The 25,623-nt window shown below is 44.0% G+C and overlaps 2 protein-coding genes across 10 annotated transcripts in view; one reads left to right on the forward strand and one right to left on the reverse strand.

The window, feature by feature from the left end:
* The window catches only part of PLEKHH1 (pleckstrin homology, MyTH4 and FERM domain containing H1), a 101,149-nt gene extending 81,889 nt beyond the window's left edge, over positions 1 to 19,260 (forward strand). For 5 of the 8 annotated variants that reach the window (XM_075927385.2, XM_089778533.1, XM_014568639.4 and 2 more), the window contains 5 exons: positions 37 to 179; positions 2,542 to 2,671; positions 5,398 to 5,484; positions 6,642 to 6,788; positions 7,115 to 10,492. In XM_075927385.2, coding sequence (XP_075783500.2) covers positions 37 to 179; positions 2,542 to 2,671; positions 5,398 to 5,484; positions 6,642 to 6,788; positions 7,115 to 7,309 — 702 coding nt within the window. In that variant the 3' untranslated portion in view covers positions 7,310 to 10,492. Of the gene's footprint in view, positions 1 to 36; positions 180 to 2,541; positions 2,672 to 5,397; positions 5,485 to 6,641; positions 6,789 to 7,114; positions 10,493 to 18,752 lie in introns of those variants that run through there. The other 3 variants (XM_075927390.2, XM_075927391.2, XM_075927388.2) reach the window with 3 other exon arrangements.
* Positions 11,792 to 25,136, reverse strand: PIGH (phosphatidylinositol glycan anchor biosynthesis class H). 2 transcript variants are annotated; one of them, XM_075927393.2, is made up of 5 exons: positions 24,868 to 25,136; positions 19,589 to 19,798; positions 17,551 to 17,634; positions 12,536 to 12,671; positions 11,792 to 11,913 (listed from the first exon to the last, which is right to left on the reverse strand). In XM_075927393.2, the coding sequence occupies exons 1-4, from the start codon at positions 25,042 to 25,044 to the stop codon at positions 12,576 to 12,578; spliced, it is 567 nt and encodes a 188-aa protein (XP_075783508.1). In that variant the 5' UTR covers positions 25,045 to 25,136; the 3' UTR covers positions 11,792 to 11,913; positions 12,536 to 12,575. The 2 variants fall into 2 exon arrangements, with proteins under 2 accessions (XP_075783508.1, XP_014424129.2); XM_014568643.4 differs by having other exon boundaries at positions 12,559 to 12,671; positions 24,868 to 25,135.
* Between the last annotated feature and the right edge of the window lie 487 nt (positions 25,137 to 25,623).

The raw sequence follows: 25,623 nt of genomic DNA on the forward strand, positions 1-25,623 counted from the left end.
TGCTATAAACTAAACCTCCTTAACTTTCTGTTGCAGGTGGAATACGGGGACTCGGATCGACCAGTATCTTCAAGTCCTGGTGGGACCCCACAGTCCAAAATGCAACATATTGTCCAACAGGTCTTAGACAAATTCTATCCCAAACGCTACAAACAAAACATTACCCCTGAGCATCTCAGGTGAGACTAAATCTGACTTGCTTGATTATATAAAACTTTTCAGGGGGAGAGCAGAAGGTCCTCAGGCCAGGCTCCTGGAAAATGAAAAACACCAATTAATGATCACCTGTGAAAAGTTTGGTTAAAATGACTTGCCTCAAGGCATGGACTCTGTATTCTGTCTGTACAGATCTGAGAACAATGGAGTCCTGATCCATGACAAGGACTCCTAGGTGCTGCTATGATAATAAAATAATAATAATACTTCCCACAGGAACTCTGTAGAAAGAAAGGGATAGAGTCCAGTTGTCTGGGGCAACAATTTCTGCAACAAAAGACACAGGAGTCCTAGGCAACAGTGTTCTTCACAACAAAATCCTGATCAATGCCCACAGTAATTCCTTCCTCTGCCCTGAATGAGGCAGGGGTCTTGTGGGGGGAAAAACATTTGTCATGCAATTAAAAATTATATCATACTAAAACCAACAACCTCAATTCTGGCATCCGCTAGCTATTGATTGCTTAGTTTCACAACCTTAATAATATTCTTCTAATGTGGTTTTTATATGTGTAATTTCCTAGCTTTTAAATAAACCAAAGTGTATATACAGAAATGTCATCCTCCAGCATCATATTGACACCCTCAGGGTTCATCAGCAAAGTTGGAACCTTTAGAGCAGGGATAGGGAACCTTTTTTTGGATCGGGGCCACTCACCTACAGGGAACCCCCCCCCCCCCAAGCACAAACAAAAAACTCACCCTTCGCTGACTAAGGAGAAAGACACTCCCCACATTCCCCTTGCACACCAGAACTAGTAGATTTTGTGTGCTCCTGCCATTCAGTAGGGCAGTTGAGGGGCTGGAGCACAAATGCGAGCTCCCCAGTGCTTGGGGGGGAAGGGGGCACTGCTTTAGAGCCACAGCACAGACCACCGCCACCGGAGCTAACGGAGTAACTGCCAGTCCAGGTTCCCACCCCCACCCCTATTCCTTCTATCTAGATCCCAGTCCTGGTCTCATCCACAGGATCTACATCCAGTCATCCCCTGCCTCATCTCCTAACCTAGGTTATCCCCTCCGTGGCTCATCCCAGTCTCTTGACCCACAGTCCTAGTTCTCCCCCTGAATTCCAACTACATATCTGATCTGTCTCTCCTCCCCCTGCTCTGTTCTTCCCCAAATACTGCTTCCAAGTCCCAGATTCCTTATCCAGCCAGTCACAGTCTCCCTCTAGCTTCTTTTCCAATCTGTGTCCCTTCCCCAGCCAATTGGCTGCAATTCATCTGCTCTGTTTCCCATACTGGCTCCCAATCTCCCTGACCAGTTCCTAGTCTTAGTCTCCTTGTCCAACAACTCCCAGCTTCCTTTGCCCCCACCTGATCCCAGGCCCAGGCTCCTGGCTCAAATGACTAGCCAGTGCCAGTCATCCTTCTTCTAGCCCACATGTCACAGTTGATCTCCTTCCCCATTTCATCACACTTCTTGTCCCAGTCAAATCCTCCCCCTCTGGCATGGCTTTTGTCTGTTCTATATTCAGATCAGATGGCTTCCTCCTCCACACTGCCTGAGCATTAGCAGGATGGACACTGAGAACACAGGAGAAACAGTCTCCCTGCTCTCATTTCCAGTGCTCAGCTCCAGCCTGATCAGAGCACCCTGAAGCAGCAATTACAGGGAAAATCTGGTCCTGACCTAGAGTATGCTCAGTTGCTCTAGGAAGATAGTACATGCACCCTTTGGTCACATAGAGGAGCTATGAAGGTACAGAGCACACTCACTTGCTCTGTGAGAATGGCAGGTGTGCATTCTGGTCACACTTTGGAGCTGTGAGATAATCGAGCATGCTCACTGAGAATGGAATCTTTGGAACAGTTAGTGACTAAAACTGAAAAAGTCTCTGAGCATGTGTTTATGAATTGACCAAATTTGGGTAGATTTTCAAGGAGATGCAAAAGGCACAGCCTTACCACACAGGTTGCTCACCTGCCAAATGTCAAATCTCTGCTGCAAAGTATGGGGGGGGGGGGTCACTGGGACTTTCAATAGTAAAGGTTGCCAGATTTTTTTAATCCAGACAAGATATATTTTCCCCTCCTCCTAGAGGACTGAACCATTTGGCTAAAATTTGCAGAAAGATTCAGCCTGAGGCAGACGTCCAGCCTGGAAACCTCAAGCCCAAATTATTAAAAGTCTGACAAACTTATAAATAATTGAATAAAATCTTATCCTAGAACCTAAATAACAGGTTCTGTTAGCTCTGCTTACAGTAGTTTGAGACTCTGCCAGCCTTTCAGGATGAAAAAGACTGTAAAATGTAAATTTTTGCTCTTAAGTTCTTTGAAGACATAAGCAAATGTGATTATATAACTTGGATTCCCACAGGCGGCTGGCTGACAAGCTGGCTACAAAGTGGATGGTGCTGCAGGGATGCTCTCCATTAGAATGCATTAGAATTTATTTGGCAGTGGCCCGGAAATGGCCTCTCTTTGGAGCCAAGGTATTTGCTGCTAAGGTAATCAGAGGTGGCTTCTTGCTGGAATACTTTGTTTCTTTACCCCAAGTTAAATTTGCTCAGCTTAGCTTCCATTATGATCTTTGTTAAAACAGCTCACACCTCATGGGGAACTTTGGAAGTTATTTAGAGGTACAGCCCTTTCCATACTATTCCATTGGGCTGACCAAGCTGTATTTAATTTCCCATCTGTTTAGAAGACCGACTACAGAAGACAAATAAATGTTAGAGACACTAGGGGTTGCTAGAGTATCACAGATTATACACTGAAGCTCACAGGAGTCAGAACTTGTCTACATGAACCCTGCTGCGACACTGTAAAAGTTCCTAGTTCACAGCAGCGGGGTACACACAGACACTGACTCTGCAACAAGCTAATGAAGGGCAGATTTACACTCCAGCTTGCTGCAAACTATATTTCTATAGACAACCCCATATGGATCGATACTGTGTCCTTGATGACAAAGGGAAAGATGGTTTAAATATCGTATTTCTTAAGTATCTAGCAGTGGAGGGAAAGGAAAAAATACTTCTGTAAGTCAGACCGTGTAGCTGGAGACATGTAAATGGAGAGAACAGATGTTTCACTTCTGTTTTCAGTACTGTGCAAGAATCCTTTTTCTCATGTGAGAAAGGTAAACAGTATTACTTTTCCCTGTTGTACAAAGAGAGAAACAGAAGCACAGAGAGACTAAATTCACTTTCCAAAAATCACATATCAGTGGCAGAGCCAGGAACAGAACCCAGAAGTCCTGGCTTCCAATAGTTTCAACTCTCCTGAATGTAAGGATCTATTCCTACTACATCCTCCCAAATTAGGATATGTTGACACTGCAGTTTTGAGGTCTGACTGCTGCATGTCTAGACATACCTGAGCTAGCGCTGATCAAACTAGCTCACTAAAAGTAGCAGTGAAGCTGCAGCAGCACAGCTGGTAGAATGGACTAGGAACTCAAATTGGGATCCAGAGTCTCAGGCAGACTTAAACTAGGATGGTTAGCTTGTGCTGCCACAGCTTCACTGCTATTTTTAGTGAGCTAACTTGGGCATGTTTACATGTACTGTAGTCACACCCCCTAACTGCAACATAGACATACCCTAAAGCCAGGTCTACACAGAAAAGTTTTATCGGCATAGCCATGTCAGTCATGAGTGGGTAAAAAAAACCCACAGCCTTGACATAGCTATGCCAATGTAACCCTCTGTACAGACACAGCTAGGTCAATGAAAGAAGGCTTCTGTTGATACAGCTAATTTTGTTCAAGGAGGTGATGTTCCTACGCCAACTGAAAAACCCCATGCTGACAAACCTGTTCCAGTATAATCTCCTTAGTGTAGACACATCCTTAATTACGGAGAGTAGTTGTGATCCTTTGGTCTCTTGCTTTGAGGTCAAAGTAGTTAACTTTCTGAAATAAAATCTTAAAAGTACGGCTCTTCTCTGCAGTTAAACTGGAAGTTCCCTTCCAGTTCAGGGAGCATGGAAGCTTCCTTACGCTGATTGGCTGTCACCAGGGAAAGCAGGAAAGGTCACAAGCATTTGGAGTCAGTGGGGCTGAAAAGCAGAAGATACAGTAATTCCATCCTGAGAGTAAACAACAATCTATTTGACACCTTCCCTATAGTTACACTGCCAGAACTATGTATTAGTCATAACAATAACACAGCACAGAGTCCCATGAGAAACCAGTGGTTTTAGCCATAACAGTAATGGTCAACACAGTATCTTCTGTATTTACCAAACAATCTGAATTGTCTTTGATAAAACAGACTTCATTCTGATGATATAAAACCTTCACATGAGCATGAGTCACATCAAATCATTAGCAGTTCTCAGAATAGCTTTATTTAGAGCATGGAGTTTCCTTCTGAGGAAACTTTGTCCTTGGATATCCTTAGTCTACATCAAGGCTCAGTAATACATGTTTGAGGGGTCACACACAAAATGAATTGCTAAAATCATTGTCCCTCTGGCTGGAACTCTCTGATGGAGATAGATTTACCACTTCCCCCAGTATTTCTGGCATGTTATAAATACTGTAATGACTGAGAGGGCATTGGATGGCTCAGGGGACTGATAATGGGCTAGAAAGCTTTTCTCATCTAAATCACTATCGTGGATATAGCCTTGTTTGATAACGACCATTGCTTTCTGATGGTCTATGTAAAATGCATTGGTAATCTGAATCTAGTTCTTAGGGTACCACAACAACTGGCACTAACTGGCCTTTGGCACTATCAGCCTAGGACACTGAGCTGCAGTACCCTATTACTTGAGGACAGGCGTGAGGCACACTGGCAGAAGACAATGTAGGGATACCAGCATTGCTGCTGCCTACAGAGTACCTGTTCTGTGGAAGAACACAGGCAGTCAGCCTCAAGCCCCACAGTGAGGAAAGCAACGTAAGAACCTGAATAGACTAGGGCTGTCAAACTGGTGCTTTGAACCAGCATTACACTGAGTTTTCAGTATGCTGATTGAAAACAGGTTTTAAAACCATGGAGGTCTTATGAGCAAGATCATATAAATCACTGGGATCAGTTGCACAAAATATGCAACAATAAAGTAGCTACTTCAAGTTAAATACATTGTCAGGCTAGCTAATATACAGGAACCTCAGTTTTTACACACACCCTCCCTACCTTGTCCTCAATACCCCCAAAAACATGTCTTTTTTTTGTGATGCTATAGAAATGTCTAAATTAGTTATTTCTTATTTCCCCAGCCTGCCCTGCCTTCTCTCTTAGAAGACTGTCCAGTTTGGATAGCTGTGAATGAAGATGGCATTAGTATACTAGATTACAATACTATGGTATGGCAAAGCATTTTGATTGAGAAAAATAACTTAATCCCTAAGAAGCACGTTCCCACAATTTAAATTCATTGAATAAAATTCTGGAGCCACTAAGTTAAATGGCAAACTTCGATTGACTTCAGATGGGACCACAGTTTGATACACAGAAGTTAGAGATGGAAAAGATTTTCTGTATTTAAATCCTGCATAAAGATACAGGGTAGTTACTGCTGAGTCAGAGAGGCAGCTGCAATTTGTTAATACAACCAGAATATTAAAATGGTTGGATTGATTCTCTCTCAGGCTGTGTCCAGACTCAGGGGTTTTTTCAAAAAAAGTAGCCTTTTTTCGAAAAAGCTTCACCTGCGTCTAGACTGCAGCCGCGTTCTTTCGAAATTAAATCGAAAGAGTGCGGCTTTTCTTTCGACAGTGGTAAACCTAATTCCACGAGGAAGAACGCCTTCTTTCGAAAGTGCTCTTTCGAAAGAAGGCGTTCTTGAAAGCAAGCAGGCTTTTTAGAAAGAGAGCATCCAGACTCACTGGGTGCTTTCTTTCGAAAAAGCGGCTTGCTTTTTCGAAATTCCGCATGCAGTCTAGACGCTCTCTTTCGAAAGAGGCTCTTTCGAAAGTATCTTTCGAAAGAGGCTTGCAGTCTAGACATAGCCTCAGGGGCTACATCTAGACAGCGGGGCTATTTCGGAAATATCCTGAAATAGCAATTCCACATCTTTAAACAGGCCTGTTATTTCAAAATATATTTCAAAATAACGGGCATGCTATTCTGGCATCCCTGTAACCCTCGAGGGATTTGCTGAAATAGTACTTTATTTGTAACGCAATTTGCGTAGCTTATTTTGAGGTAAGGGTGCTTCTGTGCACCCAGAGACAGCTAGGCACTGGACTTTCAGGGATAGCCTAATATAAGGATCAAGCTTAGGCTGAGATATTTCTTTGTTAATATCTGAGTTGCCAATACAGTCAAACCCCAATGGGGGGGGTAAATTTTGATTATAAAGAGTACGTCTACATTCTGTTCAGTGCAGCAGAGCTGCTTTCAATTGTTTTCACTGCTAGGAATTTGATGTTGTATAGGAAAATAAGCACTCTTTGGGGAGATTTTTTTTCCTTTTAAAAGAATTTGGTTGCCGATTCAACTTTCTCTCCATCATCTGCAGCACTTAAAGCTATCTTACCCATACTCATCTGTGCTGACCTTTGGAGGCTGTCGGGATGACTTCATGATCGTAGTCAGCCAAGGGAAGGATAGAAGTTCTGGGAAAAACAGCACTGAAAAATTACTTTTCACAATGGCAGCTCCAAAGGTGGGTATAAGACAAACAGCAGAATGGGTCCTGTGGCAGCACAAAAGCTGTGTATTAAAACCAGCTAGGCCTTTACTGTTTTTTCTGTGGAATCATACCTTTCCTTTTTGCACTAACCCTCCTGTGCTTTCAACCTGGGAAGCCTCTTATGGGCCTCAAACAGATGGATCCATTCAACCTAGCTCTAAATGTATTTGCTCAGCTCTAAATAGAACAATTCAGCTTTCAGACATTGCCATGCTCAACAATTTCTCTGTAGCTGGGTATCTGAAATCAAAGTGCATTTTCCCTCTCATTGATCAACTGTTAATTATTTTCTCTCACAGATTGTGGAAGTGACTCTTCTAATTGCCAGCTATATTAACTACTGTGCACTGACTCCCCTCCTGTCTCCTGCACCTCCTTCTCTGAGCATCATCTCACCTCTGAGCACAACGCCAACTAAAAAGCTCTGGGAGACTCAAAGCCAGTGTTGCTTTCCTTCTGTGCCCCGTACCACCAAAGGGCCTACACTGCTCTGAGTGCTTGTTCTCAGTGCTTCTGGGCTTCAGTGATTTTTTTCAAGCTGTGATTTTGCTGTTTATGTATCCTGTTTTAATGCAGATTCCAGTTCTCTCTCCTTGTTGTGGTATGACGTATGCTTAGAAGTAATATCCTTTCTTTTCTAAAGAATAGTTGTTGGGGGTCTGTTGACATTTTCTCCCTCTGCTATATGCTCTCTTAAACATGCTAAGGACATCTTTCTTTCTTGCTGCTCCAATCACATCACTCCCTCTGAATCTCTTGTTTTTGCACTCCTTCAAGGTAAGGTTGCCAATTTTGGTATAAGATATTCTTGAAGTTTTCAGCACATGATGTGACATTTAAAGATCAATCTTTAATTCCTGAAGACTCCTGGACAATTATGGAGGGTTAGCAACCCTACTTCCATGTCATGTTCAAGCTGCTCTTACAAGTATGTCCCTTCCCATTCTGATCTCAGCATCACTATTTCTGATGCCTAGAAATTTTCTCCCACTTCCAGTGCTCCTTGTGAGCTCTCTTGCATCCTCAACACATTCCATTTCAGTAACCTTCCACAGTTCCACCATTCACCATTCCTGTCTGCCCACTTCACTTTTGAATCATTAACTTACCTGTCCTTCACCTGAATTAGACTGTAAGCAACTTGGGCATGGGACTTTGACTTTTGTATGTTTCAAGTATAATACACAGTGTAAGAGAACTGTGGTATGAGGCTTGTGCAAGGATTCTTCTTATTGAATATGGCCAGTATGAGAAGTTTTATATTCTTAGATCATACAATACATGTACCAAAATAGGGCAACTTCCAGAGTATAAAGAGCAATATAATGGAGCTTTACAGTGACCCTATTACATGGTTTAGGTACAACATTAACCCTATGCACTGGTGGTGAATTTCCTCCATGTTCCAAAGAGTTGCCAGTGGTATTCAAATTCACTATTGCCAATCCCAAAACAACTGCTGAATTAGCCAGTCTTTTTGTATGACCTATAATATTTTTGTACTGTGCTATGACAGCTGAGCTGACACCTCAGTGTGATTGGTGCTCAGATTCAGAAGCATATGCAGCCCAAAGCCAAAGGTCTCAGAAGGACATGGAAAGGGAAAAAAAAGTTGACTAGATGAAAAAGAAGCTAAGCTGACAAGGAAAGAAATGTCAGTCTGTGTTTTGAAGAACATATTACATAGAAAAGGGAGCGTTAAAGGAGACGTTAATACTACTTTAGAAGAAAGGACAGAGCAGTTTTGCTTTAGTAAAATTAGGGAAAAAATGTAGCAACATCTCTGCATTTTGAGGACTTAGCAGAGATGACGACGTTCTTACTCTTGTAGGACTGAGGTACCATAGAATGCCCTGCTGCTCTATAAAATGGACACACAGCCAGGTCTCCACCACGCGGCTGACTTGATAATGCACAGTTCCCTGACAGACCTATGCTTTCAGAGACTCTTGGTGTCAACCACTGTATTGTATGTGTTTTAAGATGTGTTCACTACTGTATAACATTACTGCACATGATCTCTATGAACTGGAAGGCAAGGTAAATAAGTTTTGTATTTGTAAGGTCTTCCAGCAACTGGTATAGTTTTTAGAAAGAGCTAGACCACACTAATTTCATAGCTGTAGTTACTTACAAACCCCAGCTTCTATCATACCAGTAGCATAAGAGGAAGTGGCTATCAAATAGATTCCCAAATATTTTCCTTCAGGTCTTCCTAGCTAGCGCAATTTCACTAGTCCCAAAGGGACTCTGTCAAAGTTGGGTCAAAATGTGACCTTTGGTAGAGGTTTCACATAGGTTTTTGAACTATTCTTCCAAAGACACAACAAATCTACCTAGCTCAGGTTTTATATTGTGCCCATCAATCTTCTAGCTAAGAAACTTAGAAAAATAAAATGATCACCACCCCAGCACCACAAGAAACTAGTGGGCACTGCCTAGCTATCATGGGCTCCCCATTGAAAGAATCCAGTCCCCATGAGCAGTTCTACACTAGCAATTTGGTTCTTCCAGCCCTGTGTTCACAATGAGAAAACTGACAATAACAAAGCGGGCTTAATTTAGTGCCCATCAGCAACCCTGCAAATCATTGTATATACCACCCAGCACTCTACAAGCAACTTTAAAACACTAAGCCAGTGTATACACTGACTACATTACAGAAAGGAAATAAATAGGTTTCATTTTCAAGCATCCAATGTGGGATTAGACACAAATAGTGAAGAACGTGGACCTGGGCAAATTATCTTGTAAGCAATTCTTTGACAGAATCCTTTTAGGCCTCTAAAATATGAAGGCTGGTGAAAGTTTGTGCCAAAAACAACAGTCTGGAGCTGATAAATCCTGGAGGTCTGATTTGCACATATTGTAATTTATTCCAGTCTCTCGTGCTCAGGGACTTTCCCATCAAACTGTTGAGACGAGCGGTGGGTTTTCTGAGCCAAAGAATAATTTGACAAAGTTTTGATTTTTAGTTTTTTAAAAGTTGCAGCTATAGTCAAAAATGTGACTATGTACCTTGACACAGTGGTCTCTAATATTTATTTGATCTCGCTCTAATCTCATGTGGCAATTTGAGTCAAATGAGGGATTTTTTTCCCTTCAATTTCCTGCACTGCAATCCTCCCCTGTGGTATGAGAATCTAACCGGCCACCTGCCTCTTACATTATTACCAGCAACGAAGATTCTTCAGTCTGAACTGAGCTATTACTTTTGTTAACGATGCACAGGGTCCTACAGGAGTAATGCTGACTCATAGATATGTAGAAAGAGAGATGTTGAGTAAGAATGGGGCCATTTTTACTGTCATTTTTCTGACCATAACTGCACTTTAACCATGACAGCATGGCATTTTGAGCCTTAAGTCCTTAGATCTTAAGAGCATTCACCAGTACTTGAGCATTTCAGGGAATATTCCACATAAGTGAATGCCACCATATCCCTCTTATTTATATCTTACCTGAATTCAGAAAACTCTGTAGATTAAATATTTTTTTTGATTCCTTGGTAGAGAATTTTTTTATTTTCATCAACATTTTTGGTAATGACTGGACATTTTCTAAAGTGCAGAATGAGACACTGAATAACAAAAGCTTAACTGCTGTGCCGTATGTAAAAGGCTGTGTCACACTGTGAGGTTTTATTTTTGGTCTTAATAAAATGCAGTTGTCCGTGACTCAAGTTGTGTTTGTCTCATTATTATCATAATCAGCATTTATGCAGCAATTTGATGTAAATTGTGACATAACCTTTTAGGAGCCAAAAACAGCCTGGATTTAAGTGGGTATATTAAAAAGATGACCTTATTTAACTTGGTATCAACTTTTCCATTCCGAAATGCTGCTTTTCACTGGTGGTCCTTCAGCTAAGCCACAAGCACTCCACTCCTTCTGGCACTAAAAAACAATCTTTCAACATGCTTCAGACTAAGCAGCTCTTCCTCTCACTGGGCCACATATCTTCCCTGCCACTGGGCTACAGGTCCTCTTCTACCACCTTCCTGGGCTCTCCAGCCTATTTGCCCTACTGACAGAACTATAGACAGGGGACTTCCTCCCACTTTCACTGAATAGCCCACCCTAGACCCACCCTAATTGAGCACCAACTCTCCTCAACATCCCTCTGCACTATTCTGCCCAGGTTACTTCTTTCTGGCAATGCCCCTCCTCAGAGTCATTCTTTATCCAGTCCATAGACTTCTCTCCAATCTTTTCCCAGTTTCTCTTCTACCAGGTGATCTGGCTGTGTCCTGAGGCCTACTACCAAGGAGAAACCATCCCACCTCATTCCTTCATTCACCTGTCTCACTGAGCCACAGGTACTTCTTACATAGCCCTGCTTGTCATGTTATTCCTTAGTCACAGGAAATGCCCCCTCTTAAAAGGCCAAACTTCAGTTGTGCCAAGGCTCACTCTTAAAGGATGCAACTTCATCGAGTTCATTGGTGTATAGCCTGCTTAAACCAGGGCAGGATTTAGCTTTTAAAGTATGCACCGCTCCAGGTACGACTTTAGTAATTAAGATATTAATTAAAGAATGGGTGAGAAACTAAGCACAGGAAAGTTAAATGACCTGACCAAAGGCCTCCCAGAAGACTGTAACAAAATCCAGAGCTCTCACCTTAATATGTATTAACAATCAGACAGACGCAATAGGAAGGAAAGTCGTTCTAAAGTGTAAATTTAACATTTTCAGAGCCACTGCCATCTAAACTGTTAGCGCACGGCCTATTGATATACCTAGCTTTCACATTATGGTACTAACTACAATGTGTTCTGTTTTTATGTAAATTATGTGTGAGCATCAGGCTCCTGATTAGCTGCTGACATGTCCTTTGAGCTGCACATGTTATATTAGAATGAGAGCATTCCAGAAAGCCCCACAAACCTAGGTCATATTTGCTAAAAGTTATAATAATAGTCAGGATACCAATGAGGTACAAATACAAGTTTACATCATGAAATACTCTGCAGGACATAAGTCAATACAAACTTTATTTACACACATTACCAGAAGCAGATTTCCCCCCATCTGCAAAGGAGTTCCAGGCATCTATAGCAGCCCTTCGCCTTCCAAACAAAGTAAGCTGGAAGCCATCTACAAAACAAAAGAAATGCTGCAGCAAGTTTGGCATTTTCCTGAGCCAGTTTCCTTTCTCTTAGCTCTTCTCAGACCACAAAAAGAGCTGTGCTCCTTGCATGTCTGCTTGGCTTTGGCTGATTTAGGGATGATACTTTCGTTTTCAAACAAAAGCTTCAAAGAATTTCACACAAAAACCTAATTCAAATATTCACTGTATAGAGCATTTGGGATGTTTGTTATTTGTGGGTTTATTGGCAATCTGGCCAAGGTTGCACGGTGTGCTTATGAGAATTTGTTTCAGGACTTATCAAAGGAGTATACATTTGTAGCCTGATGTCCCCATAACCAGCCTCATCCCTCTCTCGGCAAGGAGAAAAATCCCATCTCTGTGGCTCCAGTTTGAAAATAATTCTCACCTGAATTGCATTAATATTTTGGGCAGCCAAGTATCATTAATTTTTACGTCATTATTTTGGCAAGGATAAATTTAGTGGCTGGGCTGAAAAATTTTCCATAACGGTGAGCCACTATCAACAGCTTTATTTGCCACTGGATCGCAGTCTATATACATCATCTGGTTTAAAAACAACTGCAGATCTGGTATGGTTTGGGGTTCATTTACTATATACAGTCTAACCTAGTTTGCTGTGAGTCTTCTACCTTGATGACTTTTTATTTTAAAGTTCTGGTGATGTTTTAGTCTTCCTCTGCTCCAGGATTTCTTGGCAACTTCGATACACTTCAACTAGACAGTCTAAACGTGGCTTGGAGCTCTAGAAGTCAAGGAAAAACAGTCAGGCTCTGAGCTGTCTCATGAACAATTAAAGAGTTTTCATCTTCATCCAGAGTATTATTTGTCAGATGAATGAAAGAGTGGAAAGAAAGCACACAAAGCAAGCTTCCATTGGAACTCAAAAGCAAGGGAACTAAAAAACAAGACATCTGCAGTAGATTACTGTCCTGAAGAGAGATGAGGACTCTAGAGAGTGAACTCCTCTCTGTCCCATATAACTTGAGGTGATCCATCAGGCTCCAGGAAATGGCTGAAGTAAAATGGAGGGGAATGACTTTATGAACATAACCTGTGTTGTACCTGCCCTATGGTTAGAGGACTTCAGTCCTCAAGGCTGTCGATGTACTACTTTTAAGGAATAGGATATTCACTTTGTACTTTAAGTTAAAGCAATGTTATGGTTGAGATTTTAAACACTCAAAGCTTAGAATATTCACGTTGATGGTTCATATAATTTATATCCTTTATAAACCACAGAATCATAGAATACTAGAACTAGAAGGGACCTTGAGAGGTTTATCGAGTCCAGTCCCCTGCCCTCATGGCAGGACCAACCACAGTCCAGACCATCCCTGATAGATGTCTATATAACCTGCTCTTAAATATCTCCAGAGATGGAGACTCCACAGCCTCCCTAGGCAATTTATTCCAGTGTTTAAACCACCCTGAGAGTTAGGAAGTTTTTCCTAATGTCCAACCCAAACCTCCCTTGCTGCAATTTAAGCCCATTGCTTCTTGTCCTATCCTCAGAGGATAAGGAAAATAATTTTTCTCTCTCCTCCTTGTAACACCCTTTAGATACTTGAAAACTGCTATCATGTCCCTTCTCAGTCTTCTCCTTTCCAAACTAAACAAGTCCAATTATTTCAGTCTTCCCCCATAGCTCATGTTCTCTAGACCTTTAATCATTTTTGTTGCTCTTTTCTGGATCTTCTCCAATTTCTCCACATCTTTCTTGAAATGTGGTGCCCAGAACTGGACACAATACTCCAATTGAGGCCTAATCAGCACAGAGTAGAGCAGAAGAATGACTTCTTGTGTCTTGCTCACAACACTCCATTTAATGCATCCCAGAATCATGTTTGCTCTTTTTGAAACAGTGTCACAAAAAACCTGAGCTTTAATTTAATGTCTCAATATACCTGTGCTACAGGACAGCTACAATGGTAACGGGAACCATAATTTTGACTTCCCATCTCACCAACAATATGTCAATAACAATTATTCCAGTTTAAAATTCCTTGACTTTCCAGTAATAAAATAATATAAATACATTTCTTCAGAAGCTCTCAAAGTGCTTTACTAACACCAAGTAAGCCTCACAATCCTTCAAAGTAGACACATCTCTTTTTATTTATGAATTAACTCACTTGATTCAGAGGACTTGCCCAAGTTTACACATTGAGCCAAACTGAACTTTAATAGGAGGAGTAATTCTGCTAAATTCAGTGGCTTAATTTGGCTCAGTAAATCAGTACCAGATCCAAGAAAAAATGTGACTGCATATTCTAACACACGCACGTGTTATAAGTGAAATACACATTGATCAGATCAGATGGTGGGGAACAAATGATGTGGCATAAGACAGGGATTAGTCTTCCACTATCAGAATTTAGAATATTTATTGGGAAACCAAAAGGGCCTGACTGACAGGAGATCACCATATCTTCTTAATAAAGAAGAGGACGACTGCAACTGAATTCCTCTTATACTAATCAATCATGGGCTTTGGGTTCCAGGCAAATTACTAATGTAACTCTGCAAAATTTGGGCAGTAAATCTTTACTAAGCCTCAGTGGCCCTTGGCTTTAACAATAATTTTAAGCAGTGTGATTTGATGAGGTCTCAATTGCTTCTTTTTACTGGCCTTGTTCATCTAGCATACTGAATACTATGAGGATAATGTATATTACATGTAGTGCCAAAAAGCATTGCACCAAGAGTATTATGTTACTGTTATTTTTAAAATTTTGTTAGTCTCTCTTCCCAGTCTTTACTCTCTTGTAAAAGCCATCAATACAATAGCTGCAAAACATCCATGTGGTCAATATGTCACTTATGAAAGGGAAATAACACTATTACTTATTCCTTTCTTTTGCTCCTACCCAGCTCCTTTCATCTGAGGATCTCAAAGCACTTTATACAAGATGGTTAAGTGTTCTACATTGTGTAGATAGGTAAAACTGGGGCACATAGAGGGTCAGAGGATTTTTTGCAAAGCAAAGGAATAAAACCCCGAGGGTCCTGATTCTCAGTCCCATAACCCAATCATCACCCCCACACTACCTACCTTACATATATTTTGCTTCCTCTGTTTAAATATTAAACAGGTATGTGATGGGAAACAGCTTTCCTCTTACTGACTCTATACCCCTGGATCCTGCCTGGGAGGAGCTACTTTTAATAACTGGGAGTTCAGACTCCTCTGTCCTTAGCCTCTGCTACTACCACCCACAAGAGGAAAGGAAGTGGACTGAAACCAATAATTCATTCCACAGATATAATCACTAAATGGCAGTCACAGGATAATGGTTTTCTGTCATTATTGACCAGGGTCAGATTAAAACCAACAGAGAGGTGAAAGGTTCTGTAACCTATTCCTACCCTCCTGAGTGATCCAGTCCCTGGGGTATTATGACTTTTGAGCTCCCAAAACAGCACTGCAGTATAAAGTCCACCTAAAAGCTACTTTTATAAATGTTGCCAGTGGTGGCTTACGAGAACAATAGGTCAGATCAGGACAAACATTTTAATGGGCTCAGTGAGATGGTAAATTGTATTCACTAAAATTGCCTTCTCTAAAGTTGGCAGAACATAGAAAAATACACACTCTGTACAGCAGAGGCAATAAGGTAAGAGGTTACTGCTCCTGTTAAAGTGTCTGCAAAGGCACCTTAAGCATGTCAGATTGTCCTCAGTGAGAATTACTGAGGGGTACTGAATTTTAGACTAAAGCAGCAAATGATTGAAGGAGAATCAAATACAAGTCCCAGGAAATACCCTATAAAGTAACATTCTTCAGAGCTGGGTGGGTGAGAGGAACCCTCCTCCCCGCAAAGGCAAGCATGTCCCTTCTACACTGGCAATGAATAGAGGCAGCTGAGATCACAGTCTGGTGCCAGGATTCTCGATGGACTCATTGCAAATGACAGGGATCCCAGCAAACCCTTTTTCTGACCTTGGATCTGCTGAAGAAGGTTAACTGATACACTGTAAGTATCTTTGAGATCTTTGCCTATTATCAGCAACATGTGTGGCTGAATCGAATGCTGAATGCAATTTAGCTGTGAGAGTGTAGCCATGGACAAACTGTATTCAATAATGACTCAGAAACCATGACTAAAACCCAACACTCAGCTGCAAGTAATTTTCACAGGTAGAGAAGACGTTGGAGTATTCCTTCACTATAAAAACATTGGTTATTACTATCAGAGCTGTCCCTTGGATATGGCACATTGGGGCAACCACTCCAGGCTTGTTGCTCTCTGGGGGTCTCGTGCTTCAGTGTTCATGTATCCTGTAGGACTCAGGCTCAAGTCTCTGGCATCAGGGCTGACTCTGTGTGCACCTGAGGCCTGGAGTAGGGATGTTAAATTGCGAGTAATCCGGTGACCATGTAGCCAACAAATATTTTGTTGGCTACATGGTTACCCGATAAGCAGCTCTGCAGTGAAAGTACCTAAGGAGTTGGCAGGCAGGAAGTCTGGCTCAGTCCCAGCTTGTACCGGGTCCTGGCAGCTACCCCCTCTGTGGCCCCTGCATGAGAAATACCTAAGGACTTCTTTTAATGCAGAGCTGCAGTGAAGCACTAGGTGCCTGCGAGGACTTAGTACGAGCCAGGACTGAACCGGGCTGCCAGCCAGTCCACTAAAAAATTTACTAACAGAGCCTCGGGGAGGTAGGGGGCGTTGCATGTAGCCGGTAGCATTAATCAATAGCATCTGTTTATAGGTTAATCATTTAACCAGATACACTATTAGAGCCCTAGTCCGGAGCACCCCTGGAAAAACAGCCCCCCCCCCCCCCCCGGGCAGATTAGAAACACAGACTGATTTGTCACAGGCCCTGCACTCCACTAGGGATGGCCCAGATTACTATATTTGAAACATGAAAGGAAAACAAGCTGTGTTAAGCAGTAACACAATAAAAAGAAATGCTCAACCCTAAAGAGCTCATAATATAGGTTATGACAAATCATGACAATTGGTTCATACAAATAAATGGGCAGAGAGAAGAGAGACAAGGTAATAGCAAAGTTAAATGTTAAGCAGAGGTTTCAGCTCTCTTCTGTTTCAATACCTTTGATTGGTCACTTACTTCAGAGAACCCCCTCATCAGAACCTCTGACTCAGGTAGAGATGTTAAATTTAGATCAACTGGGTAATTGAATAGTCGATAAGGGTGCCTCTGCCCCAGGGCTGTTGCTACACTTCAAAGGCGAAAGCACTACAGAGAGCATGGGGCCATAGGCAGACTCAAGCAGTCCCCCGCCAGCCCTGTGCTCCTTGTAGTGTTTCAAAGTGGCAGTGCTGCATGGAGCCCAGGGTCAATGGGGGAGTCCCCAGCTGATCCCTGGCTCCATGGGGTGCTGCCACTTTGAAATGCCTCATGCTGCCCTCAGCTGGACCTAGGCTGTACCCAGCGTTTCAAAGCGGCAGCGCTGCATGGAGCCCAGGATCTGGCCCTGGGCTCCATGCGGCACTGCTGCTTTGAAGCATTCCCCTTCTGATAGAGGCAGCAAGCAGGGGGAAGGAAGCAACTAGTCAACTAGTGTGTCGACTAGTCGTTCACATCCCTAAACACCAGTAATACCAACAAACTACAAATCTGGATCGCTCAATAGTCCATTTCTTTCTCACCTGAAACAGGGGCACCACCTCAGACACCCCATTAGGTTCCTGAGGATCCTGGAGAAGGATGCACAGGTAATAGATAACTTTTTGCTAAAAAACAAAAGCAAAAAACAACAAAGCACGAGAATTTAAGGCATCTTAATAATATTATCAGAGAGAGGGAATCTGTTCCTAAAAAAACGTGGTCTGAGGATTGGGATAAGAGACTTGAAATGACTCAGCACCAACAACTGTGATTTCAACAAGGAGCAATTTTTCCTTTAAAACAACGTGGTCTCCTCTCACCTTCAACTATATTTTATCTTAGAGATATCAGGAATGCCCTGTATTTTCTTGTTCTGCTGGAAGACTTCTTAGGGCTCCGATAGTATGTATATTGCAGCCTATTTTCCTTTAACTCAAAGGGTGATGATGCTGAATTTTTAACAAAGGCATCATTTTTCCAAAATGTTCATTAGTCACTGTAGTTCTGTAGGTATTAACAACAAGCAAAAACAAAGTCTTTTAACAGTTAAACTAAAATTCCTTCTGCTCTTACCCTTTTGACTCATGATATCATTTAAGATAGTTTCCCCAATTATCACCTCTAATACCATTAACTCACAAACATCCCACTCTCCCTACCTCTAATATCATCAATTCACAGACACTTACCTTCCTTCTTCCCCCCCCCCCCCCCGCATCCCCCTCCTGTTCTGCAATGTGATTTGTCCTTTTCATATTTGTTCATTTTTTTAATTGTATCCTTTGGTATATATGGTTGTGACTACTTTCTTCCACTATTTGATCTGAGGAAGTGGGTCTGGCCCACGAAAGCTCATCATCTAATAAACCATCTTGTTAGTCTTTAAAGTGCTACATTGTCCTGCATTTTGCTTCAGATATCATTTAATTAATTGTTCAGTTATCACAGGATTTGTCTTTCCTATACAATTATATCATGATTGAACAGGATTGTAAAGAATCAAGAAAGGATTTGTCCTGACAAATGCCAGTGATTTCCTCTTAGTGGGCTCATTTTGTTAAGACCGTATTCAAACATGGTAACATTTTGTTGTTAGAGCAGCACATAGAGTCTTCTAGACTAAACAGACCTAAATATACTTAAAGCAAGAAAAAACAAACTTTAAAGACTTTCAAGCCTTCTTTATCCATCAAAATGAAGAGGGGTGGGGTTTCTAAGCTCAGTTGTTTTTTTTCTTTTGCAGGTCATGTTTACGATCTGCACCATCATGCTAAGAACTCCAAGTGATTTTCCTGTTGTTTCCTTCCAAGCTATGTGTCCCTTTTCTTTACTAATCAATTACAAAAACATTCTCTCAAATAATTTTCAGAAGAAAATGAAGTTCCTGCAACGATTCTATCTAGGGCTATGAGCTCTTCAAATCTTATAAGCCAAGCACAATTGAACATGGTCTACATTGGAAAGGAACATCTCCAGGGAAACACACATACCACTCATGTACACAACCCTCGTATTTCATCCCAAAACACTACACTGATCATGCATCTCAGTCTCTAAGGCCCTGTTTACATCACAGTACACTGATACTGCAACTCCCTTCCTCCACAGTCACCCAATACATACACATATTACTCTTTTCATCTAAAATTAACTCCCAATAACTACAAAGGATGAGGTTACTTTCTTATGAGATCTTAAACAAAATCAGAAACCCACAAAAATAATGAGATTTATTATGGTCTGTCTTCTGATTTATAAAACACGTGGCATGTCTGATCTCAGGACCAATGCTCACAAGAATAGCCCAGGAGGGAAAGATTACAACCACTGTTCCATCAGGGATGAATCTGGCCATTTTATATATCCTCTTTCCAGGAGGATTCAGACAGAAATCAGGAATAAAGAACATAATGTGGGTGAAACTAAGGACACCACCTCCGCTGAAAAATGTCAAGCCTGAACAACAAAGTCTGTCATTCCATTGCGTGGTTAAAACAGCTGTCACTAACCCCAAGCACATGGGAAAATATAGCAGATGCAGTATTATGCTGTACAAGAAATGCTGTATGAGGACATTACCATATAGATGGCCTCATTGATGACCACGTCCTTCACCTGGCTCATTTCAATGAAGGTGGTATTCTCCTTGCCGGAAGCATAGGATGAGGTCATCTGGATGCCAAGGGAACCAATGACTAACAGGGACTCCTGGTCAATTTTCACAAAGTGCAGATACATGATCAAGCCGATCAAGGTGATAAATATAGCAGCAGAGAGCACCATGCTGTTCTGTAATGAAAAATCAAGCAGGCACAGAGGCATCAATCCCGAAACTAATTGCATGTGAGGATAGCATGAGCCTATGCACAGTAAACTGCAGGGCCACCCATAAAAGTTTGACAGGTACCATCTTGCTTGACACACTGTGGCCTAATCTGCAGATCAACAAGCATGAGTAACTACTGCTGGAACTTAAGTGTAGCTGAGCGCTGTAACAGAGCAATATCTGGTGAGGCTCCTGCATGGGGGGGAGGACCCCTCAATGACCAGTGGGTTCTACTGTGCCCCAATGCACAAGTTACATCATACCAGACAGCATGTCATATAAATGAAGATTGTGATGGAGTCCCACTTACAAAGGTGGGCAGGTATTACCTCTGTTTTATAGATGGGGAACTAGAGGCTCATTGTGATTAGAGAACAAGGATGGTCTTGTGGTTCAAGCACTGGATTAGGAATCAGTAGATCCAAATTCATCTTCTAGTTCTATCAACAATTTAATATATGGCCTTATCTTAATCTCACTCTGCCTCAATTCCCTGATCTGTACAATGGTGGTAATGTTTGTTGCTTTGTCTTGTTTATTTCAACTGTAAGCTCTCTGGGGAAGGAACTGTATCTTGCTACATTTTTGTATGGTGCCCTGATCTTGGGACTTTTTGGTACTACTACAATATAAATAATAAGCATAAACCAATTAATTAGATTAAACTCAAGCAGTAGGTCATTTGAAAAGCTGGGAATGGAATCCAGGTGTCCTTACTCATAGTCCAGTGCCTTATTCCCAGGACCAATTTTAGAGAGAATATTACTGGGTACCACATACATGAAATAGCAAATATTAATTCTATCACTAACCGTCCAAAACTCTGTTGCTCTAATTCATTTCATGCCATTTTCTTAACTAAATAATCTCAGTGGCTGTCTTGAAGGAGGAAGAAGCTGGACTGTTCACTAGCATTGTTACAGGAGAAAAGTTTGTGGAAGTTTTCTTGCACTGCATTAAGAGGGTGGTGAGATTGAGGCTCAGGTTCTTGGGGTAATGGAAGAATTCCAACCAATGGTCAATAGCTTGAATCAGTGTTCTTCATGGCTTGTATAATAGGAAAGTACTGCGGGCAATTCCTGACTCAGATTACTGCCTTCTTACAGGAATTTAGGATAATACAATTCCCTCACTAACAGGTGGCTGTTAAATCCTTGCTCAATAAACTATCTGTTAACATTGGCAACCTTGCCAATTATCACCCTGCTCTCTTATCTTTGCTTTCTGGGAAAGGTCAGTGAGAAGGTCGGAATGTGGCAATGGTAGTCCAGAGACTTTCTTGATCCTTTTTAGTCCATCTTTTGCCCTCCGCATACACTATAGAGATTGCACTGGTCTCACTGGTTGTTCACTACCTCCTCATAATGTTAAAGGTCAGATATGTACGCCTATTCTTTTAGATCTGTCAACAGTCTTTGAAATCTTTGTCCACAAGGTCTTGTTGACACATGACCACAAGTATTTAGATGATATTGCTAGCTGAGTGCTCTTTCTTTCCTCTCAGAAAAAAATGAATTAATCTCAGTGATCACTTGTCTGGAAATCCATACGAGATATTTCTTGGGGGGTCAGGCACACATCTCTCCTGCTCAATGTACATGATCTGGCTCCCACGAATATGCTGGATACCACTCCACATAAAAAGATGTCCCTATCCTGAAAGAGCTTACAAACTTCGGTTTCTGGGCAGATAATGAGATCAAAATGTGGTTGCCATGCAACTCTGACTCATTTTCATCAGATGAAGATGACAGAGCATCTTTGCTTTCCCAGAGTCTGATTAAGCCCAAGACTTGGAAGGTGAACTGGCAGAAATTCAGTTCAAGCAGGATTGCAGTAATAATCTACATTGGACTAACCCTAAAGTTCTCTTAACTCAACATCAGTCAGTCTTCCTGAATAGTGATATATTATATCCATTTGTTAGGAACTGTACCAGCTTTTCACTCCTCAGAGTTTATTTTTCCCTGTATTATTAGTTTCTCAGCTGCTTGGTGCATCATCGTGTTCAGGGCCAGCCTTAGGCTGATTCGCCCGATTCCCCTGAATTGGGCCCCGCACCTAAAGGGGCCCTGCACCCTGAACCTGGAAGTGTGCCGGGCACCATGGGCAGCAAGTTAATATTCAGAGCCGGGGGCCCTGCTCCAGCAATATTTGGAGCTGGGTCTCTTCCCTGGCTCTGCCTGGAGCGGTTCCCGGCCCCCCCCACGCGTCCTCCCACCCTGGCCTCAGAGCGTCCCCGGACTGTCCCTGCCATGAGCAGCTCTCAGTGTGGCTCCCCCTTGCCAGCTGCTGCTGCTGCCATGCACAGCATTCCCAGGTGAGCGGGGATATGCCCGGGCATGATGTGACGTCACGGCCCAGGACTTTAAAACTGCTCGGCGCCGCATGGCACCACTCGGCCTAGCTCCGGCTTCAGAATCTGGGGCCTGAGTGCAGACTCTGGCCCCGCAAAGTGGAAGGCAGAAGGTAAGGGAGGGGAAAAACTAGGGGGAAGGGGCGGGAGAGGAAGGGGCTTGTGCGGAGGGGGGGGGGGAAGAGGAAGGGGCTTGGGGGGAGGGGCTTCTGCGGAGAGGGGAGGGAGGAGGGGCGGGAGAGGAAGAGGCTTGTGCGGAGCGGGAGGGGGGACAAGGCGAGGGAGAGGAAGGGGCTTGTGCGGAGGGGGAGAGGGAAGAAAGGAGAAGGCACCAAGGGACAGCATGGAGGAGAGACAAATGTCAGGGGCCCAAGTGCAGACAATGAGGAAAAGGGAAGGAGGGGAGGTGTCAGTGGGAGGGGGGACAGGGTAATTCTGGGACAGAAGAGGAGAGGGGAAGGGCATTGAGGGCTAGAGGGGAAGGAGGAGGTGCTGGGAGAAGGCTTGAAAGAAGGGGTGGGCATGAGAAAGGTGGGCATGGAGAAAGTCATGTGTGAGGGCACAGAGGGGCAGGAGGGGAATGGTGGCAGAGAGTGGTGAGGGGGTGGCCATCAGGTTAAAATAGGGCAAAGGGGGCAGGGGCAGTAAGGGAAGGGGGAGGCACCAGGGCTAAGGGAAGGTGCAGGTGCCAGGGGATTCTAGGGGTGAAGCAGAAGGGCAGACACCTGCAGAGGAGGGACCAGCACCAGAGGAGAGAGGCAGGGCAGGTGTGTAGAGGGAGGTGTTAGAAGAGGGGATGAGGAGGGGTAGCTCACATGATCAGAGTGGGGCTACTGAAGGAGTGGGCACAGGGGGCAGAGAAGGGCTGGTGGAGGGGGGCAGGTCACAGGAGGGCTAAGGGTAGTGAGAAGGGCAGGAGTCAGGACAGCAGAGGATGGTGAGAAGTGGGGGGGCAGCAGGCACCAGAGGAGCTGATGGACCAAGGGGAGGAGACATGGCAGCAGAGAGAAAAGGTAACGGTTTATATAATATTTATTAATAACTTGGGTGCCACGGTGGCACATCCAAACAAGCCACATTAATTCAGTACAGGTGCACAACACAAAATCCATTCTGCTCATGGGAGGAAACTCTTAGGCTATGTCTACACTGGCGGCTTCTTGCGCAAGAACATGTCCACAATGCCATGTGCAAGCTGTGCTTTTGCTCAAGAGCATCCATGGTGGTGTGGATGCTCTCTTGTGCAAGAAAGCTCCAAAGGCCATTTTAGCCATAGGGGTTTCTTACGCAAGAAATCCCTGCCGAGGATCCACACTGCCCTCTTGCGCAAGAGAGCTTTGCACCTGTTAGAAAAGAGCATAGCTCTTGCGCACGACACGCTCTCTTACCATGCCGTACTGTAAATTTCCTTGCACAAGAGCAGGTGGGCAGTGTGGCTGTTCTGTGGGTTCTTGCGCAAGAATGGCTGTACTTGAGCAAGAAGCCGCGAGTGTAGACATAGCCTTAGAGGGAACACTTCCCCCAGCCTCTCTGCCCCCGAGTTAATGTCACACACATTGGGTTAATGCAATTACAGGATAGTTGCATGAGGGCGGTTTGGTGGGGGCCTAACTAATCCCTGTTGGTAGGAGGATGGTGGGAAAAGTCCTTTGAGAGAGGTGACATGACAACTTTTACTTCTGGTCATGTGTCCATCTTGCCCCGAGCGTGTCACCTCCAGAGGCCTGGTTAACAGGGGTAAGGGAGTGTGGCTAATGGGGGTCGGGGCATGGTTAATGGGGGTCAAAGGGTGTGGCTAATGGGGCACTACCAAAAATTATACAAAACTGCTGCCCCTGCCGGCCCCAGAGGAGGAGTGTGTAAGACTTTTTTTTTTTTTCCTCAACCAAAATTGCTGCGGGGCCCCGTCAAACTTGTTCGAATTGGGCCCCGCACTTCCTAAAGCCAGCCCTGATCTTGCTTTCCTGTTCTCCATAAGCCATCATAGCAACTGAAGTCAGATCGAGTGGTCATGCTTATGAGTTCCTCAATTAATTCAGCAAAAGCCAAGTATGTTGCCTTTTTGCTCCCTTATTTAACAGGATCATTAAGTGTATGACCAGAAAACACAATCAGACCATAGTCTGCCCTCCTGTATAATACAGACCATTGAGTTTCACCCATTTACCCCCTATATTGAACCTAACAACTTCAATATGACTAAAGCATAGCACTCAGAAAGGCATCCAAAAAATCTTGGATATCACGATACGGAGAATTCATCACTTACTTCTCTGCTCATTTCTACCAACAGTTACTCACCCACAATGTTAAATTTGTTTTATTTCTAACTTGAATTGGTCAGGCTGTAACTTGCAGCCATAGGTGGTTCTATGCCTTTCTCGGCTAAACGAACACGAGCTGCTGCCCGGTGCGTGTCGGGGCGGAGGTGGTGGGACAAGGGGACTCCCTGACCCTGGGCAGCCGGCTGGGACAAAGGAACGGTCCCTACTTTTGCCACGAACCGCTGGAGGCTGCAGCCTTGGGGACCTCGGATGAGCGAGCAGTGGGACTGGAGCAGGAGGGGCGGAGCGTGGGGCTCCCTCCCGGGGGCTGGGGCAAGGACGTGGCGGGACATGCGCTGGGCGACCCCAGGACGGGCCAGGCAGAGGAAGCTTTGTGGGACCCCGCCGGTACCTGGCTGAGCACGAAGAGCCCATAAGCCGCCAGCCAGACCGAGCAGGTGGCGGCGCTCAGCGAGCGCAGCTGCAGCCGGGGGCAGCGCACCGAGAACTCCCGGCAGGAGGCGCTGTGCTGGCGGCGCTGCAGCGCGATGCGGGCCCCGGACACGGCCCGGTACACCCCCTCCTCCATGTCGCCGAGCCGGCTTCCCGCCAGGCACAGTGGCCCCCACAGCTCGCCGCTCTAGCCACCGCTTGCTGTCAGCTCTATGGTACAGAGCTCTCACTTCCGGTCCCGCGCCCCAACGTGCCCTTCGACCTACCTCGGGTCGTGTGAGGTCCCGCGCGCCGCCCACGCGGCAGCTGCTGCCCTGGGAATCCGTGCGGGCCTGCGCAGCAGCCGCTGCTGTGAGGGGGCCCGTTCCCTGCAGTGCTGCAGCAGGGGGCGCCGTCGTGTTCCTGGCTTGAAGGCTGGGGGCGCTGCGGCCCTGCCCGCACCGCTAAAGAAGTGACAGGCCGCGTGGCCATCGGCCCCCACAGCACGAGCCCCGCACTTGGAGCTCCCTGGAACCTGTTTTCCCAGGAATGCTGAGCACCCCAAGCCAGACAAAAGGGGCTTGGGTTCAGATGCTCAAACCCCTCTACAATCAGGACCAAGGTGTGTCCGTTTCCCTAATGGAAATGAATAGGCCCCCTTCCTCAATATGGCTGGAAGACGTGGTTGTCCTATCTCACAAGGGATATATTGGAATTGGCAAACCTTCAGAAAAGG

This window comes from Pelodiscus sinensis, chromosome 5 (genome assembly GCF_052426305.1).
Source record: "Pelodiscus sinensis isolate ZL-2025 chromosome 5, ASM5242630v1, whole genome shotgun sequence".
Classification (NCBI taxonomy): Eukaryota; Metazoa; Chordata; order Testudines; family Trionychidae; genus Pelodiscus; species Pelodiscus sinensis.

Excerpts from the sequence above, each read along its gene's own strand:
- PIGH (XM_075927393.2), bottom strand. The coding sequence starts at position 25,044 with ATGGAGGAGGGGGTGTACCGGGCCGTGTCCGGGGCCCGCATCGCGCTG. Across the intron at positions 17,635-19,588 it reads TCAATGAGGCCATCTATATG|CAAAAAGTTATCTATTACCT; the intron begins GTAATGTCCTCA and ends TTTGTTTTTTAG. Across the intron at positions 12,672-17,550 it reads AGGTGGTGCCCCTGTTTCAG|AGCTCCAAGCCACGTTTAGA; the intron begins GTGAGAAAGAAA and ends CTTGACTTCTAG.